General features: G+C 58.9%; 1 protein-coding gene across 1 annotated transcript; it reads right to left on the reverse strand.

Moving 5' to 3' along the window:
• Positions 1 to 6,047: 6,047 nt before the first annotated feature.
• On the reverse strand, positions 6,048 to 10,181 carry LOC308244334 (DNA dC->dU-editing enzyme APOBEC-3G-like; the record flags this gene model as incomplete). Its single annotated transcript, XM_080660266.1, has 5 exons — positions 6,048 to 6,062; positions 6,315 to 6,430; positions 6,849 to 7,134; positions 8,845 to 8,986; positions 10,123 to 10,181. The coding sequence occupies 5 exons, from the start codon at positions 10,179 to 10,181 to the stop codon at positions 6,048 to 6,050; spliced, it is 618 nt and encodes a 205-aa protein (XP_080516392.1).
• Between the last annotated feature and the right edge of the window lie 7,187 nt (positions 10,182 to 17,368).

Genomic DNA, 17,368 nt, shown 5'->3' on the forward strand with positions numbered 1-17,368 from the left:
CCTCCCCCGGGTCTCCTCCGGCAGGGCCCTGCCCCCACCCTCTCTCTGGGCTCCATCCCTCCAGGCCCAGTGCCCACACTGCTGAGACCCCCAAATGTGCTTCTCCGAGCCCCGGCCCTGCAGGCTCCTGGCCTGGGCCTCGTGCACCGCCCGGGATCTGTTCTGCATGGGTTGCCACACCTGTTGGTCTCGCCTTTGCAGAAGCTCCTGGGCCTTCGGTATTTCCTGTTGCTGCCACACGGAAGTGTGTTCTCCTAATTCTGTATGCGGTTGTCAGGGCAGCCCTTGGGTGCGCTGACCTTCAGGAATGTCACCCGAAGCAGAACTGAAAGTATGCCAACGTGGATGTTAAAGTTCACAAAACACACAGAATGTCCTGAGTTCAGATCTTGCCCAGGGTCCCCGTGGACAGTACCCGGTTCCCTCCTCATCACCAGCACTCGCCGAGACAGGCCTTGCGTTCGCCACATCCCCTTCTGTGACCCCTCGCTTCTCTTCTCTGCAGCATTCTGCGCACTGCGTCTCCCCACACGGGGGGGGGGGGGGGGCCTGGGAGCGGGGGCCCTGGGGGCCCGGCTTGGACGTGCTAATGTGGATATGCTCTCCGGAGGCCAGACTCAACTCTGGGCTCACGGAAGAGCCTTGGCCGGGACGGCGGACACCCCTGGCTTGTCATCATTTGGCTCCGTTCCCAGGGGCTCCTCTCCAACACCTGGTCAGATCCCTTGCCTTGTCTGTTTTGCTTTTCCATCAGACCGGGCCTGGGAGTGAGGCTGGCCGCGTCCCCGGGTGACGCAATGCTTCGGTGGCCACTTTCCCACCTAGGGCTCTGCGCCCGGCTCTGGACAGGGTTCCGTCTCCCAGCTGGTGTTTGATGCCCGCCTGGGCGTTGGCCCTGGCAGCCTGAGCCTGCCTCTCCCTGTCTTTGTCCACCTGGAGACCTCTCCGTCTGCAGTGACTTCATTCTTGTTCAATGATTCAGGAAGTGTTTGCTGAATGAAACAAGTCAAATAATACAGAGGTATCTCATGGGAAAATTTATCATCTCTCTCTCAGCACCACCCCTGCCCCACCCTTCCCTAATCTCCTTCTTCTGCAGAGAAAGAAATACTTAGATCACAAAGTACTTCCCCATTTCTTTATTTGTTCACGTCTGGACTAATATTAATTGACCATCTACTGTGTGGAGGCTTGCTCCAAGGCACTGGGGGCACAAATTTGAGTAAGGTGCAGAGGGCTCCACACTTCCAGGGAATTATGTCATGGTGGAGGGAGACAGAGAGGAAATAAGAAACGATGGGGGTGGGTAAGAGAACTTCAGGTCAAGGTGATTGCTGGAAGGGAATAAACAGGATGCCCTCATGGAGACTGACGGGGGGTGGCAGCTATTTTAAATAGAGTGTTCAGCGCAGGTTACTTCGGTACTGAGACAGAAAGAGTGAGAAAGCGTTAGCCTGGGAGAACCTTGGACAGAGCTAACCCGAGTGCCAAGGCCCTGAGGCAGGAGGGAGGCCGAGAAGAGAAGCGTGCCTGGAATGCACAGGGTGGGAGCGGGGAGGTGGTGGGGGCTTGGTCATAGGCGGGAGTTAGATGTAAAGATAAGCACAAGACCCTATGTGGACACTGAATGAGGGAATAAGAGTGGAAGCCGGAAGGTTCTCCCATCTTCCAGCAAGAGGTGATGGGGAGGCAGTGGGGATGGAGACTAATGGACGGATGGGAGTGGGTTTGGAAGTCACATCGACGGGAAGGACTTGGTTATGAACTGGATATTACGGGAAAGAGGAATCCAGAGAAGTCTTTGGGTTTGGGCCCAGGGGTAAATGGCAGTGCCCTTTATGCAGTTGGGGAAACCTGAGAAAAGTTAAGTTTCTTGGGGAAAATACCCTATAAGGAGTTCCATTCTGGAAGGTAAGTGTGCGGTGCCCAGGAGCCGTCTGAGGGCAGGTGTCTCCGAGGAAGCTGGCGTCCAAGCGTCAAGCTCAGGGGAGCAGCAGGGCTAGAGGCACAGGGCTGTGTGCCCTGAGGGATGGCGGGAGGAAGGCAGGCTGCCTCCTAGGGAGGTGGTGGGGGTCACAGGGGAGGACCCAGCCCCAGGAGGAGAGGAGGAGCCAGGGGTGAGCAGCAGCAGGAGGAAAACGAGGGGACGAATAGCACCTGGCACAGAGGAGCCCAATACGATGTGTGTTGAATGAATGAATGAGCGAATGAATGAACGAATGAATGGGAGTGTCGCCAACAACCGGGAGAGGAGAGCAGCTCAAGGAGGAGGCTGTGCTCAGTTATGTCACTTGCTGCTGGGGGAGGGGCAGGGTGAGGCCTGACAAAGACCCCTTTCCTCCCAACACAGCAGCACGGGGTCGTGGGATGAAAACCAACGGGAGGCAGGAAACGAGGGGAAGAACATGCACAGTTTTTACGTTTTTCATGTTCTAGAAAGGGAGGCTTTACTTTTCCGGGAAGAGGATGGAGGGAGAAACGACGGAAAGGAGGTTTTTGTTTGTGAAAACCCCAGAGCACAGACGGAGCAGCACCCGAACTGCCCCTGGAATTGCACCCGGCACAGAGGCGCTCAATACGATGTGTGTTGAATGAATGAATGAATGAATGAATGCGAGTCTAAAAGGAGGCAGGTTTCTAGATGTAGAGGCGAACATGAGGGGGTCCTTTCTGCTGAGGGGGGTCATTAGCTGGGGCTGAGAGAGTCCGAAGGGAGCAGCGGAGCAGGAGGGGGGCCGTCTCGCTTCCCCATGGAGATGACACATCTCGCCCAGTGGCTGCCATCCACAGAGGTGATGCTGCCTTGCCCCCCTGAATGGCAACCCCACCTTGGTCATCAGCGAGGATCCCCAATACACTTACTTGCAGGTGTTGCTCAGGCCACACCCCACGCTCGATGACAGCAGCCGTAATAGCTCTCCCAGTTGTTATGTTGCAAGGACAGCTTCACTTCCTCATTTCTTCTTCACGGGTTTCACTTTCGACCACATCGAACCTGTCATTCGGATTTAAATGGTTTAAAATATTAAATTTCTTTTCTCAGGAAAACAACAGCAAAGCCAAGAGCAATCCTGGTGAATCTGCTTGGATCTGATTTGCCTTTTCACCTGTGAGTTCATTTGGGACATTATGCTCCATGCCCTTTGGGAAAACGTTTTCCTTCTTGAAAATGTAAGCTTGGTAGCCCTCCTTTGTTCGTTCATTATTTCCTTGGGGTGTAACTTACAGTTAAGTGCAAGGTCCTAGGTTTCCAGGTAGCATAACCATCACCCAGACTGAGGTGGGGCTCTGTCCAGTATCCCAGATGGGGAGTCCCTCCTGTCCCCTCCCAGCTGTCCCCCCTCCACAGGGAACCCGGGTTAGCACTTCTATGACCACAGGTTGGTTTTTGCCTGACTTTGAACTTCATAGAAGTGGGATCAAACACATGACTCCTTTGAGATGTGACTTTTCACTCAGCATTGTCTTTGCGGATTCAGCTGACGCTCCCTGGAGGCCGATGGTGCTGTGAGAAGGAGAAAAAACACACAAAACATCTCCAACAACCTGTCCGGCCTCAGCCAGTCGTACACCCACGAGGACAGCTGTCGCCAGCCGACACGCCGCCCTCCCCAGATCTGCACGTGGCTGGGGGCCCTCACCGAACCCTTGTTTCAGGTTTAAATTGAGGGTCATGTACATGCTTCTCCAAATGCACCGGCAAATTCAGATTGTCCTTGCACTCCCAAGTTCGTGTTTGTGTAGAGTCTGGGATGACAGGGGAAGTGCCCAGGCTTCCTGCTGAATGACATATTGTATGCTGGTTAGACTACAGTTTTCACTCACCCGATCTTGCACATTTTCCACAGTGAGGAGGGGGCATGTTTGAAATCACAGTCTTGCCCTAACCGGTTTGGCTCAGTGGATAGAGTGTCGGCCTGCGGACTCAAGGGTCCCAGGTTCGATTCCGGTCAAGGGCATGTACCTTGGTTGCGGGCACATCCCCAGTGGGGAGTGTGCAGGAGGCAGCTGATCAATGTTTCTCTCTCGTCGATGTTTCTAACTCTCTCTCTCCCTTCCTCTCTGTAAAAAAATCAATAAAATATATTTTTAAAAAATAAATAAAAAATAAAATAAAATCACAGTCTTATTAGCTACATCGAACAGGAGTGAATTTGTGATGCCCACCTCGTCCACAGCCCTGTGACACCAGGTCTTGGACTCACACGGGATACATGGCCTCCAGGGCTCTCAGAGAAACCGAGCCGGCCCGGCCCGTGTGGCTCAGTGGTTGAGCGTCGACCTATGAACCAGGAGGTCATGGTTCGATTCCCGGGAGGGGCACATGCCCAGGTTCCGGGCTCGATCCCCAGTGTGGGGTGTGCAGGAGGCAGCTGATCAATGACTGTCAGCATTGAAGTTTCTATCTCTCTCTCCCTCTTCATTACTCTCTGAAATCAATAAAAATGTGTTTTAAAAACCACCACAAACAGAGCAAGACAATGCCACCCGCTAAACGCTAAACGACAGCCACCATGTATTGTCTTGGGTGACAGACATCGCAGGCTGGGGGAGGGAGAGTGCAGGACTGAAGCAGTGGCCAGCGCTCGCTCTCAGGTTTACCCCCTCTTCTGTCCCCTTCTGCCGCCCCTACCCTGTTCCTGCCCCGCGGCCAGCCTCATCCCCTCCCTGGGCGGGGAGGATGGGAAAACGGCCTTTAATGTCTGTGTAAGGGCTTTGCCTTCATGTCCTTCCAGTCTATCCTGTCCCCAGTGCAGGTCCCTGGAGTCGCTGGTAGAAACAGTGAATCCGTGGGTTTCCCACCAGCCATCCTACTCAGAGTAACAACAACCGTGCGCTGAAAGGATGCACAGGCTCAGAAGCTCGGGGGTAGGTCCTGTCCTCTTTCCCATTCCCCCCTCCCCTGCCCCCCATGAGACCTGACATCGGAGGTGAGCGGCCCTCGGGCGTCCTGAGGAGACCCCAGAAGACAGCGCGGGAGGCTGAGACTGGGGAGCCCTGGGCCTGGGACACTGCGCAGAGGAGGGAAGCTGGTGCTGCCTCCCCCGCGTTCCCCTCTTCTTCTAGAAACAGCCTGCCTTGCCGTCCCTCCAGGCCAGGAGGGGGACTCCGCTCTGAGAGGAAGGGCAGGCAGGACCAACATGAGCTGAGCTCTCCTCAGGAGCCACCCCGTAAGGGGAAGGACCTGGACTCGGAGCTTTTGTCCGCCCATTACACAGAGGAGAACAGAGAGGGTCCCACAGGGATGAGGGCCCGGCCAGGATGGCCTGGGAGCGGAAGGATGCAGGGTGCGCACCGCCTCCTCCTCTCCACCCCCCGCGAGGAACGGGGGACTTTGTGTTCCAGGCTCAAGTGTGACCTGAGCCCCAACTGGTAGAGGTTGTCCCCAAGGGGATGCCCCTCTGTCCCACTGACATCCATCCGGCTCCTCTCAGACCACCCTGTGCCGGCCCCAGGCTCCCTCCCAGGGGACGTGTCCAGCTCAGGGAGGGCGTCCCAGCCCCGCCCAGTGGGACCCTGGCCGCCCGCACTGGGAACCAGGCCGCTCCCTTTCAGGTGGCTCCTCACGACCCATTAACATTGTTGAGTTTGTTGACCAGTAGGAATTCGCGTGACCACTGCCCTCCCATGAAGGAACCCACAGAAGAGAAAGCCCTTTGCACTTTGCCGGTGTTTATTGAACTGTTTGGACTTCACGACACACTTACAGAGGAAAGGACATTTTGTGGAAGATTCTTAATCTCTCATTTTATTGTTTTGGATTTAAAATCAATAATAAATCATTATTTCCCTAAAAGTAAAAACTGATGCTGACAGTAACGAATAGAATGTTACTGCTGTGTATTTGGAACACATCACTGATCTTAAATGAAAAGTAAATCGATCAGATTTTTAAAATTCCTTAGGAGCCCATGCGTTGCCTTCTGCTGGTTTCTGTGGATCAAGGTGGAGATGCGGCACGTGATGTGTTTTCACTTCTTGAAGAAAGTGTTTTATTCGTCGTTCACCAGAAGACCCCGACTGCTTAGAGAGATGAAGTCCATGCTTCAGTTGTCCCGATTCTGCATAGAGAAGGAGGAGGTGGAGGGAGCAGGCAGTGAGGCAGGTGGGAGGTGAACAGAGCAGGGTCTGGGGCAGTCACAAGGAGGGGAAGGAAAAGGTGCAGGAGGGGAGAAAGCAGAGGGACTCCTGAGACCTGAAGGGAGGGATGGAGCTGGGGCCCAGGAGGGAGCAGGTGACCCAGAGGGAGAGACAGGCCCAGGGAGAGAAGGGGAGGAAGTGCAGGCGGGGGAACCAGGAGGGAGGAGCCTCACCCCGAGAATGTCCTCCAGCTTCTGAGATTGGGCTCCTATGTTTACTTCCAGTTCAGGCCTGGGATTGAATGGCTGGCCCTGGTTGTCCACGAATTTTTCCCAGCAGTGCTGGTGCTCTGATGGGAACAGGGAGGGAAAGGTGAGCTCCTTCTAGAGCTAGGGGAGGGCCCAGGCCTCTGACTCTAGGGACACACCCTCCCCATCAGAATCTCCCTGCCCCCTTTCTCTCTCCTCCCAAGGCACTGAGCTCATCCCTCAAATTCTTTCTTCCCACTGGAATCTGAGGCAGCCCCTCCCCTTCTACCAGGAAGGACCTGGGTCCTTATGGCACAGGGACCCACCTCCTCCCTCCCCAGGACCCCTCTGTCCCCTGAACTCTCTCCTCCAGGAGACTCTGTCCTCTCCAGACCCTGCACCGCCCTCTGCAGGCAGCTGACAGGCGTCCCCACCCCATTCTCCTCCTGCCCCCTCTGTGTAGCCATTCCCCAGCCTCTCTGCCCGCCCACCTCCCACCCTCAGGAGTCTCATGCTGACCATTGAGGGTCATGATGGCGAGTTGGGCCCCAGCGTCCCGCAGGTCACGCAGCCCACGCTCATATCCCCAGATTTTGGTATAGACGCGAGCAGCGAAGATGCGCAGGCTCACGTGGCTGTTCTCGCCCAGGAATGCAACCAGCTTCGGAACACAGTCAGGGCAGGGGCTCCAGGAGATGTACCAGGTGAGTCTGTACTGCTTCCCCCTATCCAGGGGCCAAAAAGGGATCCGATCCAGGAAGCGCAGCTCTGCATGACGACGGGGTTCCCAGGGTGTGTCAGCACCCTGAGCACAGAGCGGGGAGAAGAGGGATCTGTCACGTGCTGTGAACAGGGGAGGGTGGGACCAGCCAGGGGCAGGTGAGGCACTGGCCTCCAGCACAGAATGAAAGGGGCACAGCTCAGCGTCAAGAGGAATGCTATTTCAACGCAGGACCTACACGGGCAAAGGCAAGGCAACTCACGAATCACATAATATCAGCATTTACAAAGGGCACATCAGCAGTGAGGCCTTGTTCTACATCCGCACAGCCACGGCTCCCCTGGCTCTGTAACTGATCTGTCTTCACTTAGCTTGTTGATATTTCATTCACCATGGCATTCCCATCAGGTTTGATTTTTTTTAACTATTGCATTAAATATGGTTCTTTTTTCAAATCCTCACCCGGGGATATTTTTTCCATTGATCTTTAGAGAAAGGGTGGAGGGATGGAGGAGGGGGCAGAGAGAGAGAAACATCAACATGGAAGACACATCAACTGTTGCCTACCCCACGCTCCGCGACCCCAGGGCCAGGGATCAAAGCTGCAACTGAGATACGTGCCCTTGACCGGGAATCGTACCCCTGGCCCATGGCCGTGCAGGCTGACGCTCTAACCACTGAGAAAACAGATCTGGGCTCCATGTGACTCATGTTAATTCAGAGCTCCCAGAGAGCCTCTATTTTGTGCCCAGAGCCTATGACTTCAGGAGCTGCACCTAGTCAGACCCTGCAGGGAGACAAAGAGCAGAGGACAGCCCAGCGGTGCGGCTCAGTGGGCTGAGCAGTGACCCAGGCACCAAGAGGTCACTGGTTCCATTCCTGGTCAGGATCCAGGCCCAGGTTGCGGGCTTGATTCCCAGTGGGGGCGTGCAGGCGGCAGCCAACCAACGCTTCTCTCTCATCATGGATGTTTCTATCTCTCTCTCTCTTCCTCTCTGAAATCAATACAAGGCTTTTAAATAAATAAATAAATAGCTGGGGACAGAGGGAGGAGGCAGCTGAGCCCCAAGCTCCTGGGCCTGATGCCACAGAGGTGGGTGCTTCCTCCAGGCACGGGAGCTCTCCCTCTGCTCCCCTTCCTCTAGCTCCCTCCTGTGCACCAACATGTCCACAAGCTTCTCCTCTGAGCTTCCCCCCAAGGGTGATACAACTGCGGGGAAGAGGGGTGAGGGGCACCGAGGCAGAGGTGAGGGAGACACGGGAGGAGCGTCTGTTGGGGCTCACAGGGTTATGGAGATTTGTCCACCCGCCCAGGGAAGTCAGGCCACGGTGCTAGCGCAGAGCCCTGGTGGCAGTGGGTGGTCCCTGGGGACCCAGGAGGCGTCCTGGGCTGCGTGCAGCTGGCAATGCACTTGTGGAGACCAGCAGCCTGCCAGGCTCTCCCAGGAGGGACTGGAGGGAGCACCAGGGGAGCTCTGGCTCTCTGGCCAGAGGCTGCCAGGGCGGGGGCCAGGGGAGAGCTGACCCTTTGTCCAGGTGTCTTTCCCTCTGCCCTGAGCCCTCCTCAGAGGCACAGCAGGAGGGACAGGCTGACCCTGGAGGCCCTGGGACACTGTGCCTGCTTTCTCAGGTGTGGCTCAAAGCTGCCAATCACAGCAGAGTTCGTGCTCCCTGACTCTGGGCAACGCCACAGCAGCTGGGGGACCAAAGGGACATTGCTCAGAGGACACCCCGCGGGCATGGAAACCTTCTCCCTGAGCGTCCCGGGGGGCCCTGCCTGCTGTGCCCGCTCACCTGGTTGCGCAAGAAATCCTGGAGCTCCTCCACTGGGGCCCAGGCGTCGCCCTCCCGGACCTCCACCTCGTAGCACAGGTATGTTTGGTTCGCCCAATATTCACCGAAGTTGTCCACGAAGGTGGTTACGTCCATCAGGGGTCTGTGTGCACAGGCAGAAGGAACCCAAGTCATGGGGCTCCTCTGGGGATCACCCCGTTCTCCTCCCCTCTGCACCCCACATCCCAGCTAGACCCACAGAGGATGGGCGTCCACTCACTTAGCTGGAGCCACCTAACCTCCCTCTCTGACCCCTTCGGGGCTCCTGGGATGTCAGCCCAGTCCTTTGGTCAGGGTCCCCTGGGGAGCAGTGCAGGGGCTCAGAGCTGTGACGGGGCCTCTCCTGGCATCACCGTCCTGCCTCGTCCCGCTGACCCAGCCCTGCCTGGTGCAGGCCAGTGGCGCTCTTTCCTCTGGTCTTCTGGGTTAACCTGAGCCCCATGGTGCATCAGGGAGAGGGTGGCCCCATCGGAGAAAAGAGATGCTGAACTAGTCTTCTCCTGATAGTTCCCTGCTCGTCATGAAAACAATCATGCCCTTTACAAACACAAAGACATAAATCTGAACGTGACCTCCTAGGGCCTCAGTTCAGAGCAGAAAGAATATATTTCATGGGAGACGGAGGGAGAGGAGAAACAGGGACCCCAAAGAGTCTAGCCGGGGGCCTAGGGGCGGGGGGTAGGACAGGCCAACTGGGCATCAGCTGAGAGGTCCTGGCTGGACATAGAAGGGCCATCAGGAGGGACGGGAGAAGTAGGGGTCCCCTGGGGAGAAGGCAAGTCCCCTTCAGGGAGGCAGGAGGAGGGCTCAGAAGCAGGGCTGCTCCAGGGGCGGGAGGTACCTGGCTCTGGGTGCTGGGTTGTCCTCCATGTCTCAGCTCCTTCACCTTCTCTCTGGCCACGGTCCGTCCTCCTCCTGTGATGCTTTCAAGGACTGAGGTGCCTTATATGTCATCCGAGGAGCTAGAACCTGTTGAGCTGGCACTGCTGAGCCCCACCCCTTCCCTAAACTCAGACCACTCATGGCACCCACATGGAGTCATAGAAGAGGGAACTTTTCTGCCCAGATGTCTCATCAGTGCCCTCAGGGGCAAGTTAGGTTTTGATTTCTCTGTTCTAACAAAGGTCCTCCCTGGACTGACCTTGGGCCAGTGAGGTTCCAGGGGCTGGGGTCACTCTGGGCAGCACGGCACAGCCAGGCGGGAGGCGAGAGCGCAGGTGAGAGGACAGGTGTTCCTACCTGAGTAAGGTCCAGGCCCGGGACACAGAGCCGCCACAGGACAGGCCCCGGATGTCCATCCCTGCCTTTCCCGTGGCCGCCAGTGCAGGGCATGGCCGGGCCCAGTGCAGGGACCCTCGGGGCTGAGCCAGGAGGGGCCTCTGCTCTAGAGGAAGGGCAGGCAGGACCAAGGTGAGCTGAGCTCTCCTCAGGAGCCACCCTGTAAGGGGAAGGACCTGGACTCGGAGCCTTTTCTGCCCATTACACGGAGGAGAACAGAGAGGCTCCCACAGGGATCAGGGCTCGGCCAGGATGGCCTGGGAGCGGAAGGATGCAGTGTGCCCCGCCTCAGGAAGGGGCCACCGCTCCTCCTCTCCGCCCCCCGCGAGGAACGGGGGACTTTGTGTTCCAGGCTCAAGTGTGACCTGAGCCCCAGTTGGTAGAGGTTGTCCCCGAGGGGTTGCGCCTCTTCCCACTGACTGTCCATCCGGCTCCTCTCAGACCACCCTGTGCGGGCCCCAGGCTCCCTCCCAGGGGACGTGCCCAGCTCAGGGAGGGTGTCCCAGCCCCGCCGAGTGGGACCCTGGCCGCCCGCACTGAGAACGAGGCTGCTCCCTTTCAGGCTGGCTCCTCACATCCTTCACATGGAACCTGTAATACAGGGTCCCCCTCTTTCTGGGTGGGCGCCCCTCCACATGCACAAACAGGTGTCCTCTGCTAGGAGACTCCTCCTACCTGCTATGTCCTCTCAACCTTGTTACCCTGGGACCAGCTCTGCTGTCCTGCTGCAGGCTCAGGGGTTTGCAGGCCTGGAACACAGACACATCGGGTGTGTTGGTGGGTTCTGCTAGTGTTGCTACTTACATCATTGGTCACAATCTCCACCCGCGACACACCATCCACACCCAGGAGTTTCCCGAGACCAGGCCTGGGGTCCCTGAGAACCTTGCTCCAGGGAGGGAGAGTGGTGTTCAGATCCAGGCCAGCTCTCCTCCTGCACCCCAAAGTCTCCTCCTGTCATGCAGCCCACAAAGCGCTTCTGAGTCCCCACCCCACCCCAGGCGCCAGAGGGCAGTCTCCTGGCACAGACCTTGTGCCCGGGGCAGCAAGTGTGAGGTCCTAATGCACAAGGCCCTGTGCCCTGGGGTCCCTGGAAAGGTGGCGGCCAGGCCTACCCGCCCCTGCCCAGGTGCCCCTGCAGCCGGAGGGCAGCCGCCCTGGGCTCAGCGCCGCATCGCTTGCCCGCCCGAGCGGGTAAGGCTCTTCTGGGGAGTCTATGGGACCGAGGAGGGGCCATCATCGCAGGGACAGCGCTGTGCCCACCCCCCCCCCCCCCCCCGTCCTCGAGGCAGGTCTCACCGCCAGTCTAGCTCCTCAGCCAGCAGCTCTGAGGTCTCTTGTGGAATGTTCCCCAGGTCCTCCTCCCTCCCCAACCCCTCTCCCCGCAGCCAGGCGTCCTGAGCTGCTCCCTGCTGACGCCTGGCTGCCCCTCGGTAATGCGGACCAGCCTGGCCCGGCTTCTCTTCACACCGGGAGCGAGTCCGCTCTGCAGTGAGTGGCGAGGACAGAGGCGGCCAGGAGAGGCCTGTGAAGACCAGGGCCGCCGTGAGTAAGAGGTTTGGACCTCCTCCCGGAGTTTCCAGGTCTTGTGTTATTGTCCGAGTCTAATCTTGAAGGGGCAGGAGGAGATGCCTGTGCAGCCCTCACCTCTCTGACTCTGGTTCCTGTCCTCACCAGGGCCCCCCATTCAGGCATCCTCTCTCCGGCTCTCCCCGGAGCCTGGCCCTCTGGGTGCGGGAGAGGCGGGGGGCACCTGCTCTTCCTCCCGGCCTCCCTCAGCCAGGCCAGCACCTGGTGCGGTACAGGCATCGATAGAGCCTCGTGTTGAACTGGTTTAAGGCGGCCTGGCCCCCAGCGATGTGGTGGGCGCGAAGCATGCCTCTCCCTCTCCCTCGGTCCGTGCGGTGAGAGGAAAGAAGAAAAGAAATCCTGTCTTTTCTGGGGAAGGACAGTCCCTCCCCATGTCTATCTCTGGAACGTTGAGTGAAAAATGTAAAGCAATTCCTACATCCTTCTGGAGTTTTCCACCGGAATGTGCAAAATTCTATAGAGGAGGAAGGGTTCAGGCCCCGTGGGAGAGGGTGGGCGCGGGTGCGGGGGAGCGGCCCCTGAGCAGGTGCAAGCCATGCTGGGATGTGTGCTGTCCCCTTGTCAGGGAAACTGGGGACGGGGCGGGGTGCCCCGGGGAAGCCCAGGCTGAGGTCAGAGAGCCAGGCGGGCCCCCTCTGCCCCTGTCGCTCTGGGCCTGGGATGGATGACCGGGATGTGTCTGCAGTCAGGGCCAGGCTGCTGTGGAGGAGGTCTCAGGTGTGTCATCCTGAGACCCAGCCCAGCCCCTGGGACCCAGCCCGGACCCTGGGACCCAGCCCAGCCCCTGAGACCCAGCCCAGCCCCTGAGACCCAGCCCGGCCCCTGGGACCCAGCCCGGCCCCTGAGACCCAGCCCAGCCCCTGAGACCCAGCCCAGCCCCTGGGACCCAGCCCGGACCCTGGGACCCAGCCCGGCCCCTGAGACCCAGCCTGGCCCCTGAGACCCAGCCCAGCCCCTAAGACCCAGCCCGGCCCCTGGGACCCAGCCCAGCCCCTGGGACCCAGCCCGGCCCCGGCCTCAGCAGTGTTCCCAGGCTGTCCCGCCCCCTCTCCAGATCTCAGGCGGGCTGAGGGCAGAGCTCTGAGCGGGGGCCCGGGAGATGGGGCTGGGGCAGCACAGTAAGACCACCTGTCCTCTGCTCGGGGTGCCCTCCATCCAGACACGGCACCTTGTGGATTTTTTGGTCACTTATTCCCAGAAATGGAGGTGGGGCTTCTGTCAGAGCCCAGAAATCAAAAGGGAAGGAGCAGATGCGATGTTGAGGTTCTTCCCGTAAGACACACTTGGGAAGTGTCCACATTTCCTGTTTTGGTCCGAGAGGAGGTAGGCATCGGGTGTGTCCCGGGACCCTGACATGGTTCCTTTCTGTCACGTGCAAGTGAGTGAGCCTGTGCCCTTTGCGTCTGGGCCGGGGATGGGCTGGGCGGGTTTGCCCAGGCACAATTGGGGGTGAGGCCTGCTCTTGACATATTTGTGGCTTTTAAAGTCCTGGGGACATGTGGGGAGGAGCTGGCTGGTATCACCACCCCAGGGTCACAGCCTGGAGACGGGGCAAGATGTGTGGCCTCCCCACAGCCCCGAGGAAAGGGCGTGGGGGCCCCTTCTCCCTGGGGGTCCTCGGGCTTCAGCCCCTGGGGCTCCAGGCTCCTCCTCTGCTGGGTTTGCATCCTGACTGCCAGGTGAGGGGACCCTCCGCATAGAACCAACACTCGACAACTGAGTCTATTATTGCTATTCTTCACTTTACCAACCTCCACCTGCTCCAGAGAGCCGCAGGCAGCGAGAGGGAAGCCTGCGATCTGTCCCACAGAATCCGTGTTTCTGCTCCCTAGAACCTCTCGACCGGGTCTCCCCTGAGTCCCGTGAGGACAGTGGCTGGAGGCTGGCTCTGGTCCTCAGGTCTGACGACCCGAAGAGCTGTGGCTGTCCCCTGTCCTCTGTCATTGGCTCTGGGCCAGGGAGGGTGTGGCTCTCTTCTCTGAGGGCGCCTCTTCCTGGGGGTGAGACAGAGGCCTCAGGAGTGTGAGCCCCCGGGTCCTTTTCTGGTCCCTCTCAGCTCCCTCTGCCGTGTATACAGTAGGTGCTCAGGGTGTGTGCAAACTCAACGACTTGCAGAGACTTTGGGGGAGATGGAAGGGCTTTGGGGAAGTGGCGAGGATTTCAGCTCATCGTGGGAGCCACAGCGACCTGGGCGTTCACCACGCTCAGTCCTCTCACACGCCCTTATTCACCTTTTATCGACAATTCCCTTTTTTTTCTTTATCCTCACCCGAGGATATTTTCCCATTGATTTTCAGAGAGAGGGAAAGAGAGAAATACCGACGTGAGAGAAACACTCCGATTGGGTGCCTCCTTTACGAGCCCTAACCAGGACCCGGGCTGGAGAGGTGCCTGCAACCGAGGTGTGAGCCCTGGACCAGAACTGAACCCGGGACCCTTCAGTCCGCAGGCTGACGCTCTATCCACTGGGCCACACCGGCCAGGGCAGAACAGTCCATTTTATAAAGTCCGAGATGCTTGGGGACTCAGTGCCTGTCTTCTCCCGTTGGTGTCCTCGGACGCCCAGTGGCTGCCCACCTGCAGGCGTCGCCCTCATCCCAGGCAAAAGGGAAGCACATAGGACCCACCCCAGGCCTGCGAGCCCGCATGTCCTGTTGGTGACAGGTGTAGTTGTCCACCATGAGGGTGACGGAGGAGAACCCCACAAGTTCACAGTTTCAGCTGGGATTTGAGACCCCATTTGTCCTCCTTGAGGCCCTCCTGCCCCTCTGTCGGGGCGTCCCCAGCCCTGGCCGTCCCCCGGCCCCTCTCTGCAGGCCCTTCCCTCTGCATCTGGTCCTGCCCCCTCTCCTCTCTGCCGCCCCATCCAGACCCTCACCTCAGTTTCCTGAGCGGGTCCTCCTTCCACAGCCGCTCCTCCTGCGCTCCCTGCCTCCCCAGTGTCTGAGCAGCTGTGTTAGTCTTTCCTGTGACGAGTCTCTACCAGGATTCTTTAGGGTTCAAAGGACGTGGACTTGACTCTGGACACACCCTCCTCCGTGTTCAGGGACCGTGGACCTGACTTCACGTCTGGGCCTTGGGCTCCTCCCTTCAAACACGGGGATAATGACAGTGACAGACCATGGGGCTGTGTGACAGTTAAATGACAATGTGAACGTCAAGGGCTTAGGACCGAGTCTGAGATAGTTAACCCTCAACAAACGATGATTTTTCATTTAGAAAGAGGCGGGGAAATCCCTCAGTCCACAAATAACCCACCAGCGCTCACACAGGTGCGTGCGGTCAGGCCCCGGGGAGGCCTCAGCAGAGCAGCGGTGCTGAGACCCAGGGCAGGGCCGGCTCCCGGGGAAGGAACGGAGAAGGGAAGGTGCCCAGGGCGGTGCCCAGACAGAGGGGCTGGGGGAGGCGCAGCCAGCAGGAAGCAGAGCCGCCCCCTGAGGAGGGGCCTACCCTGGAGCGGAGGCTCAGGGAGCAGACAGACCTCAGCGCCTGGGCCTGAGAGGTCAGGGCTGTGGCTGCAGCCCCGGGTCTGTCCCCAGCGCACTCCGCGCTGCACGCTGGCTCTGTGGCTGTGGCTAATTTCCTTGCTTCCAGCTGGTGGTTTCACCACAGGTGCCACAGATGTGACCAAGATCGGGCTTGGCACACAGCTGCGCCTGGGCAACGGGCCCGAAGTCTGCCCTGACTCACCAAACACAGACACACACACACACACACACACACACACACACACACGCAAGCAGATGACAAGCAGGAATCTCCTAGGTTCTCCAGACACACCCACAAGCCTCCGTCTGAGGGGCAGGAAGCAGAGGACGTCACCACTCCCCAGGCGGGTTTGCAAGAGCCTCATCATCGAATCAGCTCCTTGGGTTTCGATTCGTGGACTCTGGCAACAGCCCCCACTTCTGTTCCTGGAGGCAGTGACCAGGACGCAGTCACTCTGGGAAAGTGGACGAGCGGGTAGAAGACACGTGGTCGTACATGACGAGAGGGGTCCCCACTGTTTGCGCTGTCACATGCAGGTCCAGGCAGACCTGACCCCCAGCTCCCAGGGCCCCATCGCCCCAGGCCTGCGGGCTCAGAGCTTTGCCCATGACACGGGGGCCTGAGACCTCGGAGAGGGTGGCTCACAGCCCGAGGACATGGCTGAGCCCTGGGCTCGCCACATCAGCCTGTCCTCCAGCCGGAAGGCCACCCGCGGGAAGGCAGACCTGGGCCTCATACAGAGCAGCCTCTTGCCCGGCCAGTGTGGCTCAGCGGTTGAGCATCGACCTATGAACCAGGAGGTTACCGTTCAATTCCCGGTCAGGGCATGTGTCCGGGTTGTGGGCTCGATTCCCAATGAGAAGGGTGCAGGAGGCAGCCGAACAATGATTCTCTCTCATCATTGATGTTTCTAAGTTTCTCTCCCTCTCCCTTCCTCTCTGAAATCAATAAAAAAATATTAAAAAGAAACATACAACAACGTGTCTTCTGATTTGATGATGAGGAGCTGATTCGATGATGAGGTTCTTGCAAACCCGCCTGTGGGGTGGTGACGTCCTCTGCTTCCTGCCCCTCAGACGGAGGCTTGTGGGTGTGTCTGGAGAACATAGGCGATTTCTGCTTGTCATCTGCTTGCGTGTGTGTGTGTCAGTGTGTGTGTGTGTGTGTGTGTCTCAGCTCCTTCACCTTAAGCTCTGGCCACAGTCCGTCCTCCTCCTGGGACGATTTCAAGGACTGAGGTGTGTGTGTGTGTGTGTGTGTGTGTGTGTCTGTGTTTGGTGAGTCAGGGCAGACTTCGGGCCCGTTGCCCAGGCGCAGCTGTGTGCCAAGCCCGATCTTGGTCATATCTGTGGCACCTGTGGTGGGACCACCAGCTGGAAGCAAGGAAATTAGCCACAGCCACAGAGCCAGCGTGCAGCGCGGAGTGCGCTGGGGATCGACCTGGGGCTGCAGTGGGCACGTCCCCTGGGAGAGAGCCTGGGGCCCGCACAGGGTGGTCTGAGAGGAGCCGATGGACAGTCAGTGGGAAGAGGCGCATCCCCTCGGGGACAACCTCTACCAACTGGGGCTCAGGTCACACTTGAGCCTGGAACACAAAGTCCCCCGTTCCTTGCGGGGGGCGGAGAGGAGGAGCGATGGCCCCTTCCTGAGGCGGGGCACACTGCTTCCTTCTGCTCCCAGGCCATCCTGGCCGAGCCCTGACCCCTGTGGGACCTCTCTGTTCTCCTCTGGGTAATGGGCGGACAAAGGCTCTGAGTCCAGCTCCTTCCCCTTACAGGGTGGCTCCTGAGGAGAGCTCAGCTCACCTTGGTCCCCCCTGCCCTTCCTCTAGAGCAGAGGCCCCTCCTGGCTCAGCCCTGAGGGTCCCTGCACTGGGCCCGGCCATGCCCTGCACTGGCGGCCGCGGGAGAGGTGGGGATGGGCACCCGGGGCCTGTCCTGTGGCGGCTCTGTGTCCCGGGCCCGGACCTTCCTCAGGTAGGAACACCTGTCCTCTCACCTGCGCTCTCGCCTCCCGCCTGGCTGTGCCGTGCTGCCCAGAGTGACCCCAGCCTCCTGGGACCTCACTGGCCCAAGGTCAGTCCAGGGAGGGCCTTGGTCAGAACAGAGAAATCAAAACCTAACTTGCC

This window comes from Plecotus auritus (genome assembly GCF_963455305.1).
Source record: "Plecotus auritus genome assembly, chromosome: 3".
Classification (NCBI taxonomy): Eukaryota; Metazoa; Chordata; class Mammalia; order Chiroptera; family Vespertilionidae; genus Plecotus; species Plecotus auritus.